General features: G+C 32.5%; 1 protein-coding gene across 1 annotated transcript; it reads left to right on the forward strand.

The window, feature by feature from the left end:
- Positions 1–4,541: 4,541 nt before the first annotated feature.
- Positions 4,542–9,429, forward strand: LOC125818630 (protein FATTY ACID EXPORT 1, chloroplastic-like). The gene is made up of 6 exons (XM_049498136.1): positions 4,542–4,677; positions 6,319–6,556; positions 7,920–8,087; positions 8,838–8,884; positions 8,968–9,008; positions 9,085–9,429. The coding sequence occupies exons 1-6, from the start codon at positions 4,579–4,581 to the stop codon at positions 9,176–9,178; spliced, it is 687 nt and encodes a 228-aa protein (XP_049354093.1). The 5' UTR covers positions 4,542–4,578; the 3' UTR covers positions 9,179–9,429.
- The last annotated feature ends 7,110 nt before the right edge of the window (positions 9,430–16,539 follow it).

Genomic DNA, 16,539 nt, shown 5'->3' on the forward strand with positions numbered 1-16,539 from the left:
AGTTTTGCTCTTGAAGAATTACTTGGGGAAGAAAAGGGAAAGATAGTGAATAATGAAGTAGATGTTTACTTGAAGAAATTGTTTGCGATCTATGTAAGTAAGTATGCAAAAGGTTCTAAAAATCAATCATCTTCGTCTGACTTATCTGATTCATCTACTTGTGGTCTTTCTCAAAATGTGAAAACAAATTCTTTGAAAACTAAGTTTTACATGAAGAAACAAAAGGAAGATTCTGGAAGTTTAGGTGTTAAATCTGAGTTGGATAGATATCTTCTTGAAGACCAATAGCCTGAATTTGAGGATTTTGATATTTTTGATTTGGTGGAAAGTTAATTCTCCTAGATTTCATGTACTTTCATAGTTGGCTCGAGATGTATTGGCTATTTCTATGTCGAGTGTGGCATCGGAATGTGCATTTAGCACCGGTGGTCGTATTCTTGATCCCTTTAGAAGTTCATTGACTCCCAAATGTGTGCAATGCCTTATTTGTGTCCAAGATTGGCTTAGACAAGAAACTAAGCCTATTTGTGTTGAAGAAAGTTTGGAGTTTCTTGAAAAAATTGAACTTGGTAAGACTTTTTATTTTTTATTTGTTTTTGGAAAAAATAAAATACTTATTGTGTTGTATCTTGTATGACATGTTTGATTTTCTTATTTATAGAGATGGCAAATAGTCGAAGAAACTCTTCCATTGTTGATCTATAATTGGCTTGCAAGTGGTGAGTTCAATACGTCATTTATTTAATCATATCATTTTTTTAATCTTAAAAGTAGTATTCTAACATTTGATTTTATCTTAAAAGGTCCAAGAGTCGAGACAATGAAAAAAGACGTAAAGTAATAAGTTTTGTTAGTATTTTTGTTGGCACTTGAGACTTGAAAGTTGAAAATGGTCTCATGGAAGGAAGTCAAGAAAACTCATTATTGTTTGTTATTGTTGGCATTTGAAAGTGATCTCATGGAAGAAGGCAAGAAGCTACATTGTTTGTTGCTCATTATTGTTTGTTATTGTTGGCACTTGAAAGTGGTCTCATGGAAGAAACTACATTGGTGCATTATTGTTACTTGTTAGATTGTTATTATGTTGTTGTGTAATGGCTTATGGCATGATCAATTGATCATTGTATTTGTGAAGACATTAACTACAATGCACTTTTATTTTAGTGACATTGTTAATTAAAAATTTATGTGTTTTAGTGACATTGTGAATTAAAAAATTGTGGTGTTAATGCCTAATGGCAGATTGGCAATATGGCACTTCGTTTTGACTTTTAATGTGAGTTTCTTTGGTGTTATTTTAATTTAGGGATAAAGGTCTGAAAAATATCTCAACTTTGGTCGGATTTGTTGTTGCGATACTAAACTTTCATGAGGACCTATTACCTCCCTAGACTATTTAATACGTATTTTTTTTCCCCCTGAACTATTTAATAGTGTATTTTAAAGGTATATATGTGCCCACGTGGACACATTACTATTTATAATTTTGCATTATTTTTTATGTCCACGTGAGCAAATATATATGTTTAAAATACGTTATTAAATAGTCTAGGGAGGTAATAGGTCCTCATGAAAGTTTAGTATCGCATCAACAAATTCGACCAAAGTTGAGATATTTTTCAGACCCTTATCCCTTTAATTTACTACATAGATGTGAGCTTCTTTGGTGTTAATGCCTAATGGCAGATTGGCAAATTGGACTTATGGTATCTTCTTTGGTGTTATTTTACAGAATATTGCAGCTATTATGACATATAACTAATTTTAGCCCATTAAGCTGAAAAATCAAACAAAAAAATTGTAAAATTTTAAATTTTAAAAAGCCCACTAAGTAGGCCCATAAAAAAAATCGAATTGAAATAACATAAATCGAACCGAACTTTAAAAAACGAACCGAACCGAATTACAGTACACGTTGTACAAGAACCAAAAAAACCAGAAAAAAAAACCGAAATCGAATCGAATTACCGAATGCCCAGCCCTAACATCTACACTATGATTATCTGCAAAAACTGCTAAGATACAGTCTCAACGTCACCTCCAACTTCAACAATGGATGTATCTTGGTCAAAAGATATTTCACAATTGTTGTTGCATCCAAAATTTGCTCTTTCGTTGTTATGCATAATGGATACAACCCGCAATTGGATTGCACGACTTTTCAATTCCATAAAAAACCTCATCCCCGTGTCGTTTCGATTTTTCATTAGAGTTATATTGTCTTTCATCATGTATCTTATCTCCATTCTTTTGCGTGAACAATCAATTTCATCGTGTATCTTATCTCCATTCTTTTGCGTGAACAATCGATTCCTAGTTGTGTTGAAATACCATCGACTAGACCATTGTAGGTTGCATTCTCTCTCAATGGTATTCCATCAATTATATAATTTTCGTAATGGATTTCAAAGATCCATGAACCCGAATGCCTTAACAATATGGTTATATCCGTCATTTGAAAAAAAAAACTTTAAAAATAAGGAATAAATAGACGAAGAAGACGAAGTTTACAACGCCAGATCTGTTAATCTGTGTGATTTAGTTTTTTTTTCAAAAACCTGTAACAGCTAATATGAATTGATCCACCAAATCTGTTTGTTTGTTAAATCCCCATATTTTACTCCTTTAATCATGGAATTAAGTTACACCATTTAATTTAAATTAATTAAATAATGTATCTTTTCCTTTTAATTCTAATAGATACACGTATCTAACCACTTTTGATTCATGTATCCGACTAAAAAAAAAGTATAGAAAGTAATTTAGAAATCTACCAGGATTCCAAGTAATTATGGTCTAAAGTAGTGGGATTTATGTAGTTTGCTCTAAAATAAATGGTAAAATATGTGTCCCATAAAATCAGCTCATTAACCAATAAAATAGGTCTTAAATCGTGTAGCTATTTATTTTATAATATATTGTCATATTTCTAATTAAAATGTTAATATTGTAATAAAAAAAAACTAGAATAATATAATGTAAATTAAAGTCTTAAATAGTATATTCTTGTAATTTTTCCTCTTCTTTGCTATTAGTTTTTCATACAAAGCATATAATAATATTATGTTTATAGTATAAGTTTTTGTCATCTAATTTATCACCGTCTTGATTTGTAATTGTAAGCTTTTGCATAACGTCCTGATTACTTTCGAACTCAACCAGTGCTATCAGAGCACATGGTTTAATGAAATAATAGTTGAACGAAATTGAAGACAGATTCAAGACGATTTCAAATCAATTTGATGACCCAGCTACATGTGTAGAAGAAGTTCCAACCATATTTTCAACATTTCTTGTTCCTGCAATTTTAAGAATAAAAATAAAATATTTTTATCCCTTAGATTTTAAACTTTATTTCTAACCGTGACAAACAGCAGTGATAAAGACCATGTGAAGAATAAATATATCATGTAGTAAATAAGACAGATCAAGCTATGTTAAAAAAATTTAGTCGAAAAGGGAGATTTGTTAGAGTTTTGCCCTAAAAATATTTTTACCTTATTTGAGTTTTAATTTTTCCTTAGAGAAAATCAAAGTATTACCATAAATGTTTTAATTTTTTCTGAAAGGAAAATATGATTTTTTTTTCCATATTTGGTTTATTCTTTCCTAAGGGGGAAAATATGGAACTCTGTAAATTAAAGACTCATTTTCTCATATCAAGAACACAATGACATCCACAATATAATCGTTTAAAGAGTTTTGTTTATGCAGATATTTTTCTCTCAACGGTTTTAATATTTTTTTATTAGTTTTTCATATATAAGCCGATTAGCTAAACCAAATAATAATATTATATTTTTAGTATAAGTTTTTGTTTATAATTTATCACCATTTTGATTTGCAATTGTAAACTTACGCATGACGTCCTGATTAATTTTGAACCCAACAAGTGATAGCAAAGCGCATGGTTTGATGATCCTAACAGGTATTTGACGATAGTTGGTAATAGTTTAGTGAATATCGGATATTTCAAGGACCAAACTCGCAAAAGAATGATACTTATATAAATATTTAGCTAAGAAGTATTGTAAATACCCCTAAACTCGGCTCAAATTATTAGTTTCATCTCCGAACTATTGACAGCTTTAAAAACACCTCTTTACTTGACTAACTAACTTAAACACACCGCCAATCTTGCAACATGAGTGAAATACACCCCTAAATTTTCGTCAAATTAGGAGTGTTTCCAACACCTCTCTCGATTTCTTATTAAGAATCTCATGCACGTACAAGAGTTTGAGACCACTTGCTATAACGTGGTAGATCGGAGGTGTATCTAAGTTTAATTAATCAAGTAGAAAAGTGTTTTTAAGGTTGTCAATAAATCAAAAAACGAAACTAATAATTTACGTCAAGTTCAAGAGTATTTTTCAATGCTTCTTTCTTTAAAAAAAAAAAAAACACTATACTATCTATTAATGGACCAAAAGTATTAAATATGCCCCATTTAGTCCCACAGTCTCCTGAACAATAGGAACCATTTTTCTCACTTTCTCAAATTCATAAAAACTCAACTTTGAATATTCCGATATTTTTCTGAAAAAATTAAAAAAATTAATTCAAAGTGAATCAAGAATGTCATCAACGATTTCTCAGCTCTCATGCTTCTCTTCCATCAATAGGAGATTTCTGTTCCACACTCATCTCCATCCTTGTTCTACTCTTCCACGGAAGGTGCCTACTTTTTAATTATTTTTTTTGTATTTTATTTGCTTATTTTTTATTTCTCTTTTTTCCCCAAATTTTGCTTAACTTGTTATCTTGTTTTGAATTTCTCATTTATGTTTTTTTTTGTAATTGAGAAATTAGTGTTTTTTATTTGGTGTTTGCTTTTGTTTTTGTTTGTTTGGAGATAGAAGGAAAGAATTTGAAGAAATCCCAGAAAAAAGGGAAGTAATTTGATGAATATTTGATGTGGGGTTATGTTAATTTGGTTTAAATTTTGATCTTTTGGTCAAAATGTGGTCTTTTCATGGTTTGCAATGAAGGTTGAGGGTTGTTATTCTTGTTTGTTTGGAGATAAAAGGAAAGAATTTGATGAAATCCCATGAAAAGAAGGAAGGAATTTGATGAATTATTTATGTGTGGTTATGTTAATTTGGTTAAAAGTTTGATCTTTTTTTGTAAAAATGTGGTCATTTCATGGTTTCCAATGAAGGTTAAGTGTGGTTATTCTTGTTTGTTTGGAGAAAAAAGGAAATAATTTGAAGAAATTCAAGAAAAAAGGAAGGAATTTGATGAACTTTTGATGTGGGGTGCTGTTAATTTGGTTAAAAGTTTGATCTTTTTGTGTAAAAATGTGGTCTTTCAATGGGTTGCAATGAAGGTTGAGTGTGGTTATTTTTGTTTGGTTAGAGATAAAAGGAAAGGATTTTAAGAAATCCCAGAAGAAAAAGGAAGGAACGTGATGAATTTTTGATGTGGGGTTATGTTAATTTGATTAAAAAATTGATCTTTTTGGTAAAGATGTGTTATTTTCATGATTTGCGATGAAGGTTGAGTGTGGTTTTTCAATGGGTTTTAGTTCTAGAGTCTAACAATAATTCTTTGCCAGCCACATTTTGACATTGAAAAATTAATAAAAAATACTTATTTTTTCAGGTTATCCTGTGTAGTTAATAGGCAGAATATTAGCATATACTTGTCTGTTTCCAATTACCCCTCCTATTTTGTTTTGATTGATCCGACTTGAATTTAATATTGCATACATTGTTGTAATATTAAGCTCGAGTTTAATGTAGGAGTCATGTCAATCAGCTATACCTTCATTCCAAATTAGTTGGATCAGTTATAATTTAGGTGAGTTAGTTGTGCGAATCCTCCATCCGCTCCATTTTCTCAACCTAACACAAATAGGTAGTGTTTGGGCCAACTTGTGTGTACCTCAGAATTCTATACATCATCTACGATTTGCAATAAATCAAATTCATTAACTATTCACGTATCAAACTCCAAGTTGATGTTTCTCTATCAACTTACTTCAATATTCTCTTGCGGCTAGCTGGCTACTAGTAATAGAAGATGTTTTTGCTCACAAATCATATCAAAGCCGACTAAAGATGGAACCATTTATCTGCATAAAATCTTTAATTTGTCGTCCTTATTTGTTTCCTTTCTTTTGTTTCTTTAAAACAATTTGGTGATTTATTGGTTGACATCTGGCATTTGACTTCCAAACTGATAATGATTTTAGTTTTCTAATACTACTTGTATTGGACTTTCTATTATTTTGCTGAAATTTGGGTTTGTGGAGTGAGCGGCACTCTATCTGGAATGTACATGCACTTACACATCTTCATTTGTCATGGACTTCAGGTAGTGGTTGTGAGAAATGATGCTCATGGAACGGATTTATCCAATTTAGAAAACAGGAACACTTTAGGTTGTACTAGAGATGCATCACAATCACATAATGGAAGCTCATCAAATTCAAATTTAAAGTCGGACGAACTTGTTCCAGGAAAAGAAATGAAAGGGTCAGTGCAAGAAAACTCCATCAGTCCTTCAAAAGGGACTGCCAAAATTCATGATTTCTGTTTTGGTATTCCCTTTGGTGAGTATTGCCTCAAAAAGGTAGAAACTAGTGCTTGTTTAGTGCCTGATATCACCAACCATTCTTTTCTCTGTCAAGGTGTTCTCACTTGTTGCACTTTTCAGAATAATGCTTAAAACTTAAATGGTGTAAACTAGAAACAGTATTTTCCACCTTGTCTACCAATTACCTTTTTTTAGGTTGACTCCTTATCCAAACATAAGTTCTATTCTAGAGGTTTTAATGATTCTTTGAAAAGATTTGTCTCTGTCTATTTTGTTTGTTTTGCGTTCCTTTTTTAACTCCTTCTCTTTATACTCTATGGTTACCAATTAAAGTAAAGACAAAGGAAGATTATGTTTCCAACAATTCTTAGGATATGCTTTAGGGCATTCCTTCAACTATTACATTAGGAGTTCAAATCGAGAGGAATGGAAGGGCTTTTGAGGGGAAACTACCTAAAAGTGCAAATGTCTTGTTGTTTTTCTTTTGCTTCTGCAGTACTTAGGATAACTACTTGGATAGAGGGTAGGTGTCTTCTTGTCGAGAGCAACATTCTTTACAACTCCTTCTTTTGCTATGTATACTTCTTATAAAGGGGGCAGCCCTGTGCACAAAGCATCCCACATTAAGCTGGGTCGGGGGAAGGTTCGCACCCTAACACATAAGCGTACATATTTGTTTCTTTATCTGATAATTATGTTGTGAACACCAGTATATATCCCTAACACATTTCTGTAACTGTAAGCATCAGTTCTATTGAATGACCTATCCTAGTGGAATCCCCGATGTGTCACTGGATCCAATAAATTTGCTTCATTATTTAGGAGCTTGTGCATCCTATAGATGTTTGGTGATGCAATAGATATAGGTAGGGCAAAAAGGTAGAATCATTCCCTTGTTAACTACATCAAGGTATTAGTCCCTTGCATTTCTTTTAGCTATATAAAGTTCTTAACTTTACACAGGAACCAATGATTCTCAGAATCTTAATCATTAGATTCAGCAAATATTTTAATCATTCTGGTGCCTATGTAAGAGTGTTATCTTGAGCTATATCTCTCTGTTACTAGCTTTGAATCTTCCTGTGCTTCTTTCAAGAACGAATAATGTCTTCAGCAATCTAGCACGTTTCTTCTCTCTCCTTCTTTCTATTATATTCACTGCTTTTGTGATAGATAAATCACACTAATCACATAAATCAAGTGGAAACATTTATTTATCAGAAAGATGTCAAGTAACATAAATAAGGAGATCAAAATGACAGAAAATATTTCTATTATGTTTCTGTCTTACCTATAATTTCTTATCACAGTGGTGTTTATAATTCTTGCAGCTACGTAATTATTATGATTAGTAAGTACTTAAGTGATCCTCATCACAGGTGGTCTTGTTTTCACTGGGGGAATTGTTGGTTTTATTTTCTCAAGAAACCCTGCGACTTTAAGTAATGGTGTTCTTTTTGGAGGTGCTTTACTGGCCTTCAGCACCATTAGCTTGAGGGTCTGGAGACAAGGAAAATCTAGCTTGCCATTCATACTGGGTCAAGCAGGTATTTGCTGGTTTCCTGTAAGTTAATTGCTATCTGTGCAGCTGGACTTCCTTTAATTTGCTGATGAAAAGGGAACAATTTCTTTGAGTGTGATCTTTTTTTATCTGATCTTAGTGTTAACATTATTTGTCAGCCTTATGTTTTCACATTCTTTTCTTTGAGCAGTAACTCGTTCTTTTCGTTGAACAATAGTATTTTGTCAATTTGGGAAGTCAGGGATAGGAAAGACAAATTGTATGTGTATATCATTCGGTTGATAGATATTTTCTGTGAATGAGACAACGGATATGTAAAAACACATGGGAAATGGAACTTTAGTAAAATTAATTACGTGATTGTTTGAAATGAACCAGACATCTATAAATTAATAATGTATATTTCTAGCTCTCAATTTCACAACTTCCCGCCCTCAACCACCCAGTTATATGAATATATTAAGTCTATGGAAACATCTTTTAGGAGGAAATAATCCTTGCTCTGAAAAGGAAAAAGAACGGAAAGAAGGAAAGTATTTTCCCATCTTCCATTTGAAGATCTTTTTTTTTTTTTTTTTTTTTTTGCTTCTAATTTCCTACCTCAAGCCAACCAATTTCGAGATTGATCTGTCACTCTTTCTTGCCACATTTGTTGAAGCAAATGAAAACATTTTGTTTAGTTGGTTGTTGTTGACATCAATACATCCAGCCTAGTGGATATTCGATATATACTGTCTCTCCAATTATTAATGACTTCACTGCTATGTCCCTGCAGTGCTTGCTGCAATCCTTCTATGGAAAAACATGCAGACTTTCTCTCTGGTAGTTCCGTGTATTCTGAAAGTCTTCTATTAGATTATTCAGTGGCTTGCAATTTCAAATTGATGATTGTAGTTTTTTTGCAGACAAGGAAAGTATTTCCCACTGGCTTTTATGCTGCCATGAGGTATTGTAATGTCTTTTTTTCTTGAAATTCATTGTGATGTGTATCATTATCTGAATTCTGCTGTCTGAAATGACAGTGCTGCAATGTTTTGCTTCTACTCTTACGTGGTATTGTCTGGGGGGAATCCATTACCCAAGAAGCTAAAGGTATCTGCTGCTGGGACATCTTGACAAGAATCTAGAAAGGTCAGATTTAATTCCTAGAATTACTCGGAATTCTCAATCACTGTGCACAGTTGGTTTGCCAGCGAGAAGACTCATTAATTTGTGCAATTTTACATTGAAAATGATGAGGGAGTTTTGATTGTACTTCATCTTGAATATGTATTATTGATTTTGGGTTATACTTAGCACTGTAGGAGATTGTAATGTAGAAACTTTCTGGTGGAGTTAAGTGTCCAGTTTTTCATGTAAATTATGTATTATTCATTGTAAGTACTATAATATGCAGTGTTTTAGCTGTTGTTCTTGTTCTTAATCTTGTTTTACAGGATTATCTTTGTAACTTTTAAACGTTTGCTGCTGAGAAACGTCAACTATGTTATTTTTCGGGTATTTGAGGTGCCGTGCTTGGGGTTCTTTGAGGTTACTGATTACAGTTGTTTTCCTGACAAGTGTGTGCAAGTCTTTTTGTTGATAGAAGATTAGCAATAAGTGATGGATAAGTACAAGAGGTATCTAACTACTTTTGCAAAGAACGCAAGAAATCTAACAGTGTCTCAACTTCATACTCATTTTTGAGCTGAGACTACGAAAGTTGATAGAACCATTTATGTTTCAAGCTAGGGGAAGGTACAGCTCTCCCTTCAAAGCATCTTCGATTCCTCTCTTTCCATAAGATCCATAAAATGCTGGTAGGGACGTTGGTCCAAATTCTTTATGTTCCTTGTGAGATTACTTTATGACCAACTTGTAAGCAGTTCCTTTTACAGTTCTGAGCATCACCCTGTGTATTACAAAGATGTCTCGGAAGATAGTTCATAACTCTGATGTTCTATGGTAGTGTAGGAAAAGATGCTCTGAAAACTCTTCAGAGTGTTCATCCCTTTCTCAAAATTAACATAGGAAGAATGAGTCAATTTCGTTGCTTCAGTCCCCTTTGGGAAGAGAAGTGACGTTCAGGTTTGCCATTTAATAAATGCAGAAGCTAACTGAAAAACACAGAAATGGATCCAATTTATCCATTTGACTCAGCAGATTGATATGGTCGAATGCTTTCTCAATGTCTAGCCTGCATAGAAGTCCAGGATTGCCTCGTCTCTTCCTCGTATAGAAGATGCTCATCAGTAGCTACTAGAAGAACGTCATTAATCTGTCTGTCCTTTCTAAACAGCGAGTTTATAAGTTGCTTTAGTAAGGTAAACAAATAAGTTTATAAGTAGAACCAGGTTAGACTATTCCAGAGAGTGGTGTATGAAGCTTTTTGTGCTCAACTTATTTTAATCATTGAACTATAAGTATCCATCAACTACATCTGACCATACTGATTAACAAAGGAAGGGAGAGGAAATGAAATATTTGCCTACCAAGTTGGAGCCTTTATTTCTTTTCCTTATCACTGTTAATTTGGTTTACTGCTTTAGTTTTTTTATTATTTGTAGACATGTTGTTTCCTAACAAACTAATGATTTCATTAGATGAAATAATGGTTAAAATTTGTGCACCCAAGGTGTGGCCTAATGGTTAATGAGGTAGTAAGTGAACCATGAGGTCTTAGGCTCAGCCTAGAGGTGGCGAAAAATCAGGTGATTTCTTCCTATCTGCCTAAGCTTTGGCAGACGGAGTTACCCGGCACTTGGCTGGTGGGAGGTAGAAGGTAGAAGGTACCAGTAGAATAGTTGAGGTGCGCACAAGTTAACTCGAACGCCGCATCATAAAGAAAATATGATGATTAAAATTTCTGATGCAAATATGTAAAGAAGGATCTGTATGGACTAGTACAATATCTGTTGCACTATCCAATTGTCTGTTAATTGATGATGGGCATCTTTCTTCTGCATTGTTACACAACCTTGAAGCTTTCTTTCTTTGCAAAGTGTATTTCATTAATGAGAAAGAGAGTCATACGGGGAAATCTTAGTGGCTCAATTGGTTGGTTACTTGAGCATTCACCTTATTGGTGAGAGTTCGATTCCCCACCTTGTAGTGTACGTCAAACTGCCTTTCTTAGAGCCATATGCAAGTGCTATACCACTAGGAAAACCTTACACAACTATCTTGGTCTTTTACCATAACCTTTTGCTTTATGTCTTCCAGGTTTTCAAGTCTTGACTGACACAAGTGTACTACTTGTTACTTATCTATTTGTTCCCTTGGTGACTCGAACCTACAACCTTAGTATTGGAGGTGAAGGGTGTTTAACATTTGAGCAACCCCAGCTTGTCCACTTGTTGCTGTTATAACTGCCTTATTACTATTAATTTTTATCCACCATTGAGCTTGAGTTTGAGTTTGAGTTTGAGTTTGATTGGGGAGTTATCAAAAAAATAAAATTCTCCGGATACGCCAAACGTGTTGCGGTACCACTTGTCCCCCATACCCCTTTCAGCAATGGTTGCCGTGGTCTCCAAGAATCTTCTTCCGACCTCTGAGGTGGTCCGTCAAGTCCACTAGCCTAGGATAGTCAAAATAAAGGCAAAATTCTCTCGTCTTTTATTTAGGATCCTTAAAAAATGCACTACTTTTAAATAGTGTGATATGCACTTGTCGACATCTAGAAGAGTCGGAGCAACATAAGTGACATGCGTCTAACTTACACATCACACGTTATGCTCTTACTACTGGACCAAAGCTGTGGGCTTTCTTTATATTAGGATGGCATTATTGTCAAAAATCCATCAAGGTGCAGTTACATCCACGTGGCGGCATGTTAAGCTTTATGTAAGTCCAAGAAATAGGCAACTTAGTAGTGTGACACTTGTCCATTTAGAATTAGTATATTAGTAGTCTTTAACTAACTCAATTGCTTGGCCTACAAAGAGCACTAACTAACTTCAACCAACTATTTTCCTTCTCAACTTTTGAAATGTCCCATTCCTCTTTGTCTAAAATCTTTCTTCTTTCATAGTTGTATTTATTTATTTATTTGGTTTCCAGCTTATGTCCAGTATCTGCATTTGAGTCTCGATTGATTTGGATTTGTGTCGTTTAAGGCTCATTGTATGGGTAAGCTCTCTCTATCAGAAATTTTTCCACATTTAGGACTCGAACCTGAGACTAGTGATTAAGAGTTGAATGATCTTATTGTCCCTTCATGGGGGAGGGGGTTGGGGGGTCTTAGAGTTGTGGTTGGATGGTGGATTTTGAGTTGCAATTAGAATCTTGTTCTTTGAAAAGTATTTTGGAGATGCATAAGTTGCACTTTTAGGTCTTGTCATGGTCTCCACTTAGTGACTTCATTTTCACATTGGTTGCTAATTGCTTTTGTGTCATTTCCATTCTTTTTTTCAACTGTTTTCATCGTTTATTTCAATCACAAATTTCATGCTACTTGGACATTGGATATTCTACTTGAATAGAATGTTCTAACATTTGTGGCATTACATGATGTGTGATTTAGGCGCATATCATGACTAATGGTATGATAGTGTGGTTGGGGCGCACAAAAGGATTAAGTGGAGTAAAAAAGAAGGGGGCAAGCCAATTATGCACCGACCTTCTAATCGTGCATCATCATTTTTAACCTTACATCTACCTTGTGTGAGGTAGAAATGTTGTTTTCGATAGACTCTTGACACACTTTTCATGCACAAATACTAATATTCTTATGAACTCACTAAAAGGAGAAGAAGTATAGTTACTACAATGTTATCAATTGTTTACATTTTAGCCAAACAATTGTTCTATTTATGAGTCATAAGTCAATTTGGGTCCAATTCAGAAACACTAGTTGTATTATTATTTTTTACTAAATATGCAACAAGAAGTCAACAACAACAAAAAAAAGTGTACAACTTGCATCATGAAATTTTATGGTTTATTTCCTTCTTTTTGAAAGGCTAAGTTAAGAAAAAATAGACATTTTATTAAAATTTCATTTTCTTGGCCCAAAAAAACTTAAGTGCAATGTGTTTCCTTAACATGTATTGGTTTTCAATTGAATCTAATATATTTTGTGGAGGACCATATTAAACTCATTAAGTTTAAATTTTGAAATTATTTTTTCTTTTAAAAAAATAAATTAATGCATTAATTATGAAGAAGATCTCATCGATATTCTTGGTACATAGGGCCTTTTAAAGGGAGAAGTGTGTCCTACTAGAAATTTGCAGGGCTATCAAACCCGAGACATTTATAGTTAAGGAGTCATGAAGGGATCACATCTATCGCACTGTATAAGATTCATTCAAGATGGAAACTCTCCTTACTAGGGGGTTCCATCATCGCTTTATGAAAGAGCAATTTAAAGGGGTACGTAAGCACTCACAGGGTTTCTCCGTTTCACAGGCTTGAATTCGATATCACTTCTAGTTAAAGATGAAGAGATTACACCAGTCATGCACACCCTACGAGCCTTGGTACTATAGAGGGTTTTGCCTAAATTCATGTTGCGTACATAAGACCCTTTCAAGGGAAAAAGCTCTTTGCCAAGAGTGCAAAGCTTAAACTCAGGTCCTCTAATTAAAAACAATTAGATCACATCAAACACATCATTTTCAAGAAGTGAAGCATGAATTATAAGTGTGCAAAAACATGTATGGAGTTGTAACTTTCAAACTTGTTTTTTTCCTCAAGTGATTAGATGATATTCTCAACTAGGCTATCTTAGCCATTAAACAACAAATGGGTAGCACATGCTATCAATTTTGAATAAATCTAGATTTGGGAAAGTGACTTATCATCTAATAGAAAATCTCTAAAGAAATTCTATTCATTTTTTCTCATTATAATTGGTAAAGTTTCAATGATTTCTAAGAGGAGAATGTATCCTACCTTACATGACGATTCACATGTTATCTTAACATGTTTATGTCAAGTCGTACGAGATAGATAACCCATTATCAACTTACAAACCTTATCATGATTGATGTATTAACTATTAAAATAATGTGAGTTTTCGACGGATATTATCGTCAAATTCCATATTTCCGATGAATAAATTTCCTATATCGAAAATTCATGTTTTTTTAATAGTGAATTACCTCAAGAAAAAAAATATAGTAAATGAAGAATAGCGACATGATCAGCGGCGATATAGTTGAGATAGTAAGTAGACAATTACATGTTCGGCAGAATTCAATAGCTTACAATAATCCATCTAAATGTATGACTAATTTATGTTGAAAAAAATAATTTATTATGTATCAAGAATTCAATAAAATTTTATTCTTTTTAGAATCTAGGATTCATAAAATTCTAACTAACTTCGTCTCAATAAGTTTATTTGAATTTAATATTTTTCAAAAACATATATATGTGAAATTTGAAGTAGTACTTTTTATACGTGAGTTTAATATTAAAAATCTTAAAAATCAAATTCGTTAAATTTAAATTTTGAAACGGAATGATAGTGGAGATGGCTGGCTATTGACACAAAAAGTCTTCAGAAAAAAACTCAAAAACATTTCCCTAAGCGTGGCCTTAAAAAGCCAATTTCTTAGGACTTTGTGGAGTTCGAACTTGCTTTGTTGTCTCCACTTCTTTGACTTGCTTTCAAACTATAAATGTTTTATTAAATTTATTTGTATATTTAATTCCTCAGTTTTTTCATCTTTTATTTAGTAATCGATATTCACTTTAGAACTCGACTAATTTAAACTCGTGCTATAAAGCATTTCATACCAAGTTGAATCGATAGCTACAACCTACAACTCAAATCTAAAACCTTTGATTAAAGATGAAAAGATACTTACCATCTACGATCTCAGAGGGCTCATTTTCAATTCGATATCCATGTTGAATATGATTTATAAATAAAAAATAAAAAATAAAAAAATCTACATGTCATTTTAAACATCTTTATATATACGAATTTTATTTTCCTTTTAATTGAACTGTTTATATTATATCTTATTATATCTTCAAGTAATAATCTTTATCTCTCTATATAGATGTCTTTTTAAATCTTCCAATGAGATCGTCATACATTTTAATATCACCAAAAAAAAAGACTCCTTCCCACATGAAAAAATCGAAAGACAATCGATGAGTACATTGTATATTTATAATATTGTTGAGTAGTACTCGACCTCCAAATCATACGTGGGACAAGTTTTTTCTTTATACGAACTAGATCGAAGATCAAAAAAAGTTCATATGAGATGAAAAAGCCTAACAACGATCGGTCAGGGCAAGGTTATATTATGATCTATATTCAAGATTTAGCTTAAATACAACAAAAATAAGTTGTTCAAATATCATCAATTTTATTCCTATTTTGACTAATTCCAAAAATCAGTAAATATAAAGCTCAATTTTGGTAATAAAATAAGTAGATTTTACACAAATTTCATAGTGTTAAAGAGCTAATTACATCTTATCTCTATTCTTTTCCAAATTACAAAAATCCCTCAAATTTGGTAAACTTCGGATACATCCCAAAACGTTTTGATACATCGCGTTTCGGTTTCAAATACATCCCTCAACGTCCTGATATATCGCGTCTTGGTTTCGGATACATCACTAAATGTTCCGATACATCGCATACGTCCCGATACATTGTGTAAACTGATGTATTCGGTCGTTACATCGCATAAAGTGATGTATCCAACTGATACATAGCGTAAAGTAATGTCCTGATACATCGAATACGTTCCGATACATCGTAAAGTGATGTATCCGACCGATATATTACGTAAAGTGATGTATCTGACTGATATATCGCGTAAAGTAGAAATTTTTTTAATTTTTTTAAATAATAAAAAAATTTAGAAATATAATATAATAAGTTGTGTATTTAGATAATTTTTCCATAAAACAATTTTATTTTGTAAAATATAAAAATAAGAACCAATATATCTATCACGTGAAGATAAAAAGTGACGATCTCTTTCTCCCTTCTTTTATAAAATATAAAAATAAGAACCAATAAGAACTTATTCATAAACCAAAAGAAGTGGTGATGATCTCTTTCTCCCTTCTTTTATCCATAATATCTTGAGTTGAAACATATCTTCCATACTCTTTTCTTTTTTCTAGATTTGTCTCCATATAATCAAAATATATTTTTTTTCTTTTAGAATTACTAATATAAATAATGTATTATATTTCTTTTTTAATTGGTTTCTTTGGATGTTGGTATTTACTTTGTAGTTTAAATAATTCAAATGTGTGTCAGATTTTCCGAGTAATTAAAGATGATTTCAACACTAGAGTTAAAATTCGAAACTTTTAGTTAATTAAAAATAGATGAATAGTTATGATGAATTTTATCTTATTTTGTTTAGCTTAATTTGTTTTGAAAGATGGTTCCAATTAGTTATTATATAGCACATTGAAAATGTGTGTGATGAATAATTAAAGGTCATTTTCATATATCGATCAAAATATATGGTTTATCTTATCCTCGTTTAATTTGGATATTACCAAGCTAG

Source organism: Solanum verrucosum, unplaced genomic scaffold (assembly GCF_900185275.1).
Source record: "Solanum verrucosum unplaced genomic scaffold, falcon-dt-bn FXZP01000252.1, whole genome shotgun sequence".
NCBI classification, from domain to species: Eukaryota; Viridiplantae; Streptophyta; class Magnoliopsida; order Solanales; family Solanaceae; genus Solanum; species Solanum verrucosum.

What these genes read in the sequence shown, in the direction of transcription:
- LOC125818630 (XM_049498136.1), top strand. Translation starts at nt 4,579, where the DNA reads ATGTCATCAACGATTTCTCAGCTCTCATGCTTCTCTTCCATCAATAGG. An exon ending in ACATGCAGACTTTCTCTCTG is followed by an intron (nt 8,885 to 8,967) that starts GTAGTTCCGTGT and finishes GTTTTTTTGCAG; the next exon opens with ACAAGGAAAGTATTTCCCAC. An exon ending in GGCTTTTATGCTGCCATGAG is followed by an intron (nt 9,009 to 9,084) that starts GTATTGTAATGT and finishes CTGAAATGACAG; the next exon opens with TGCTGCAATGTTTTGCTTCT.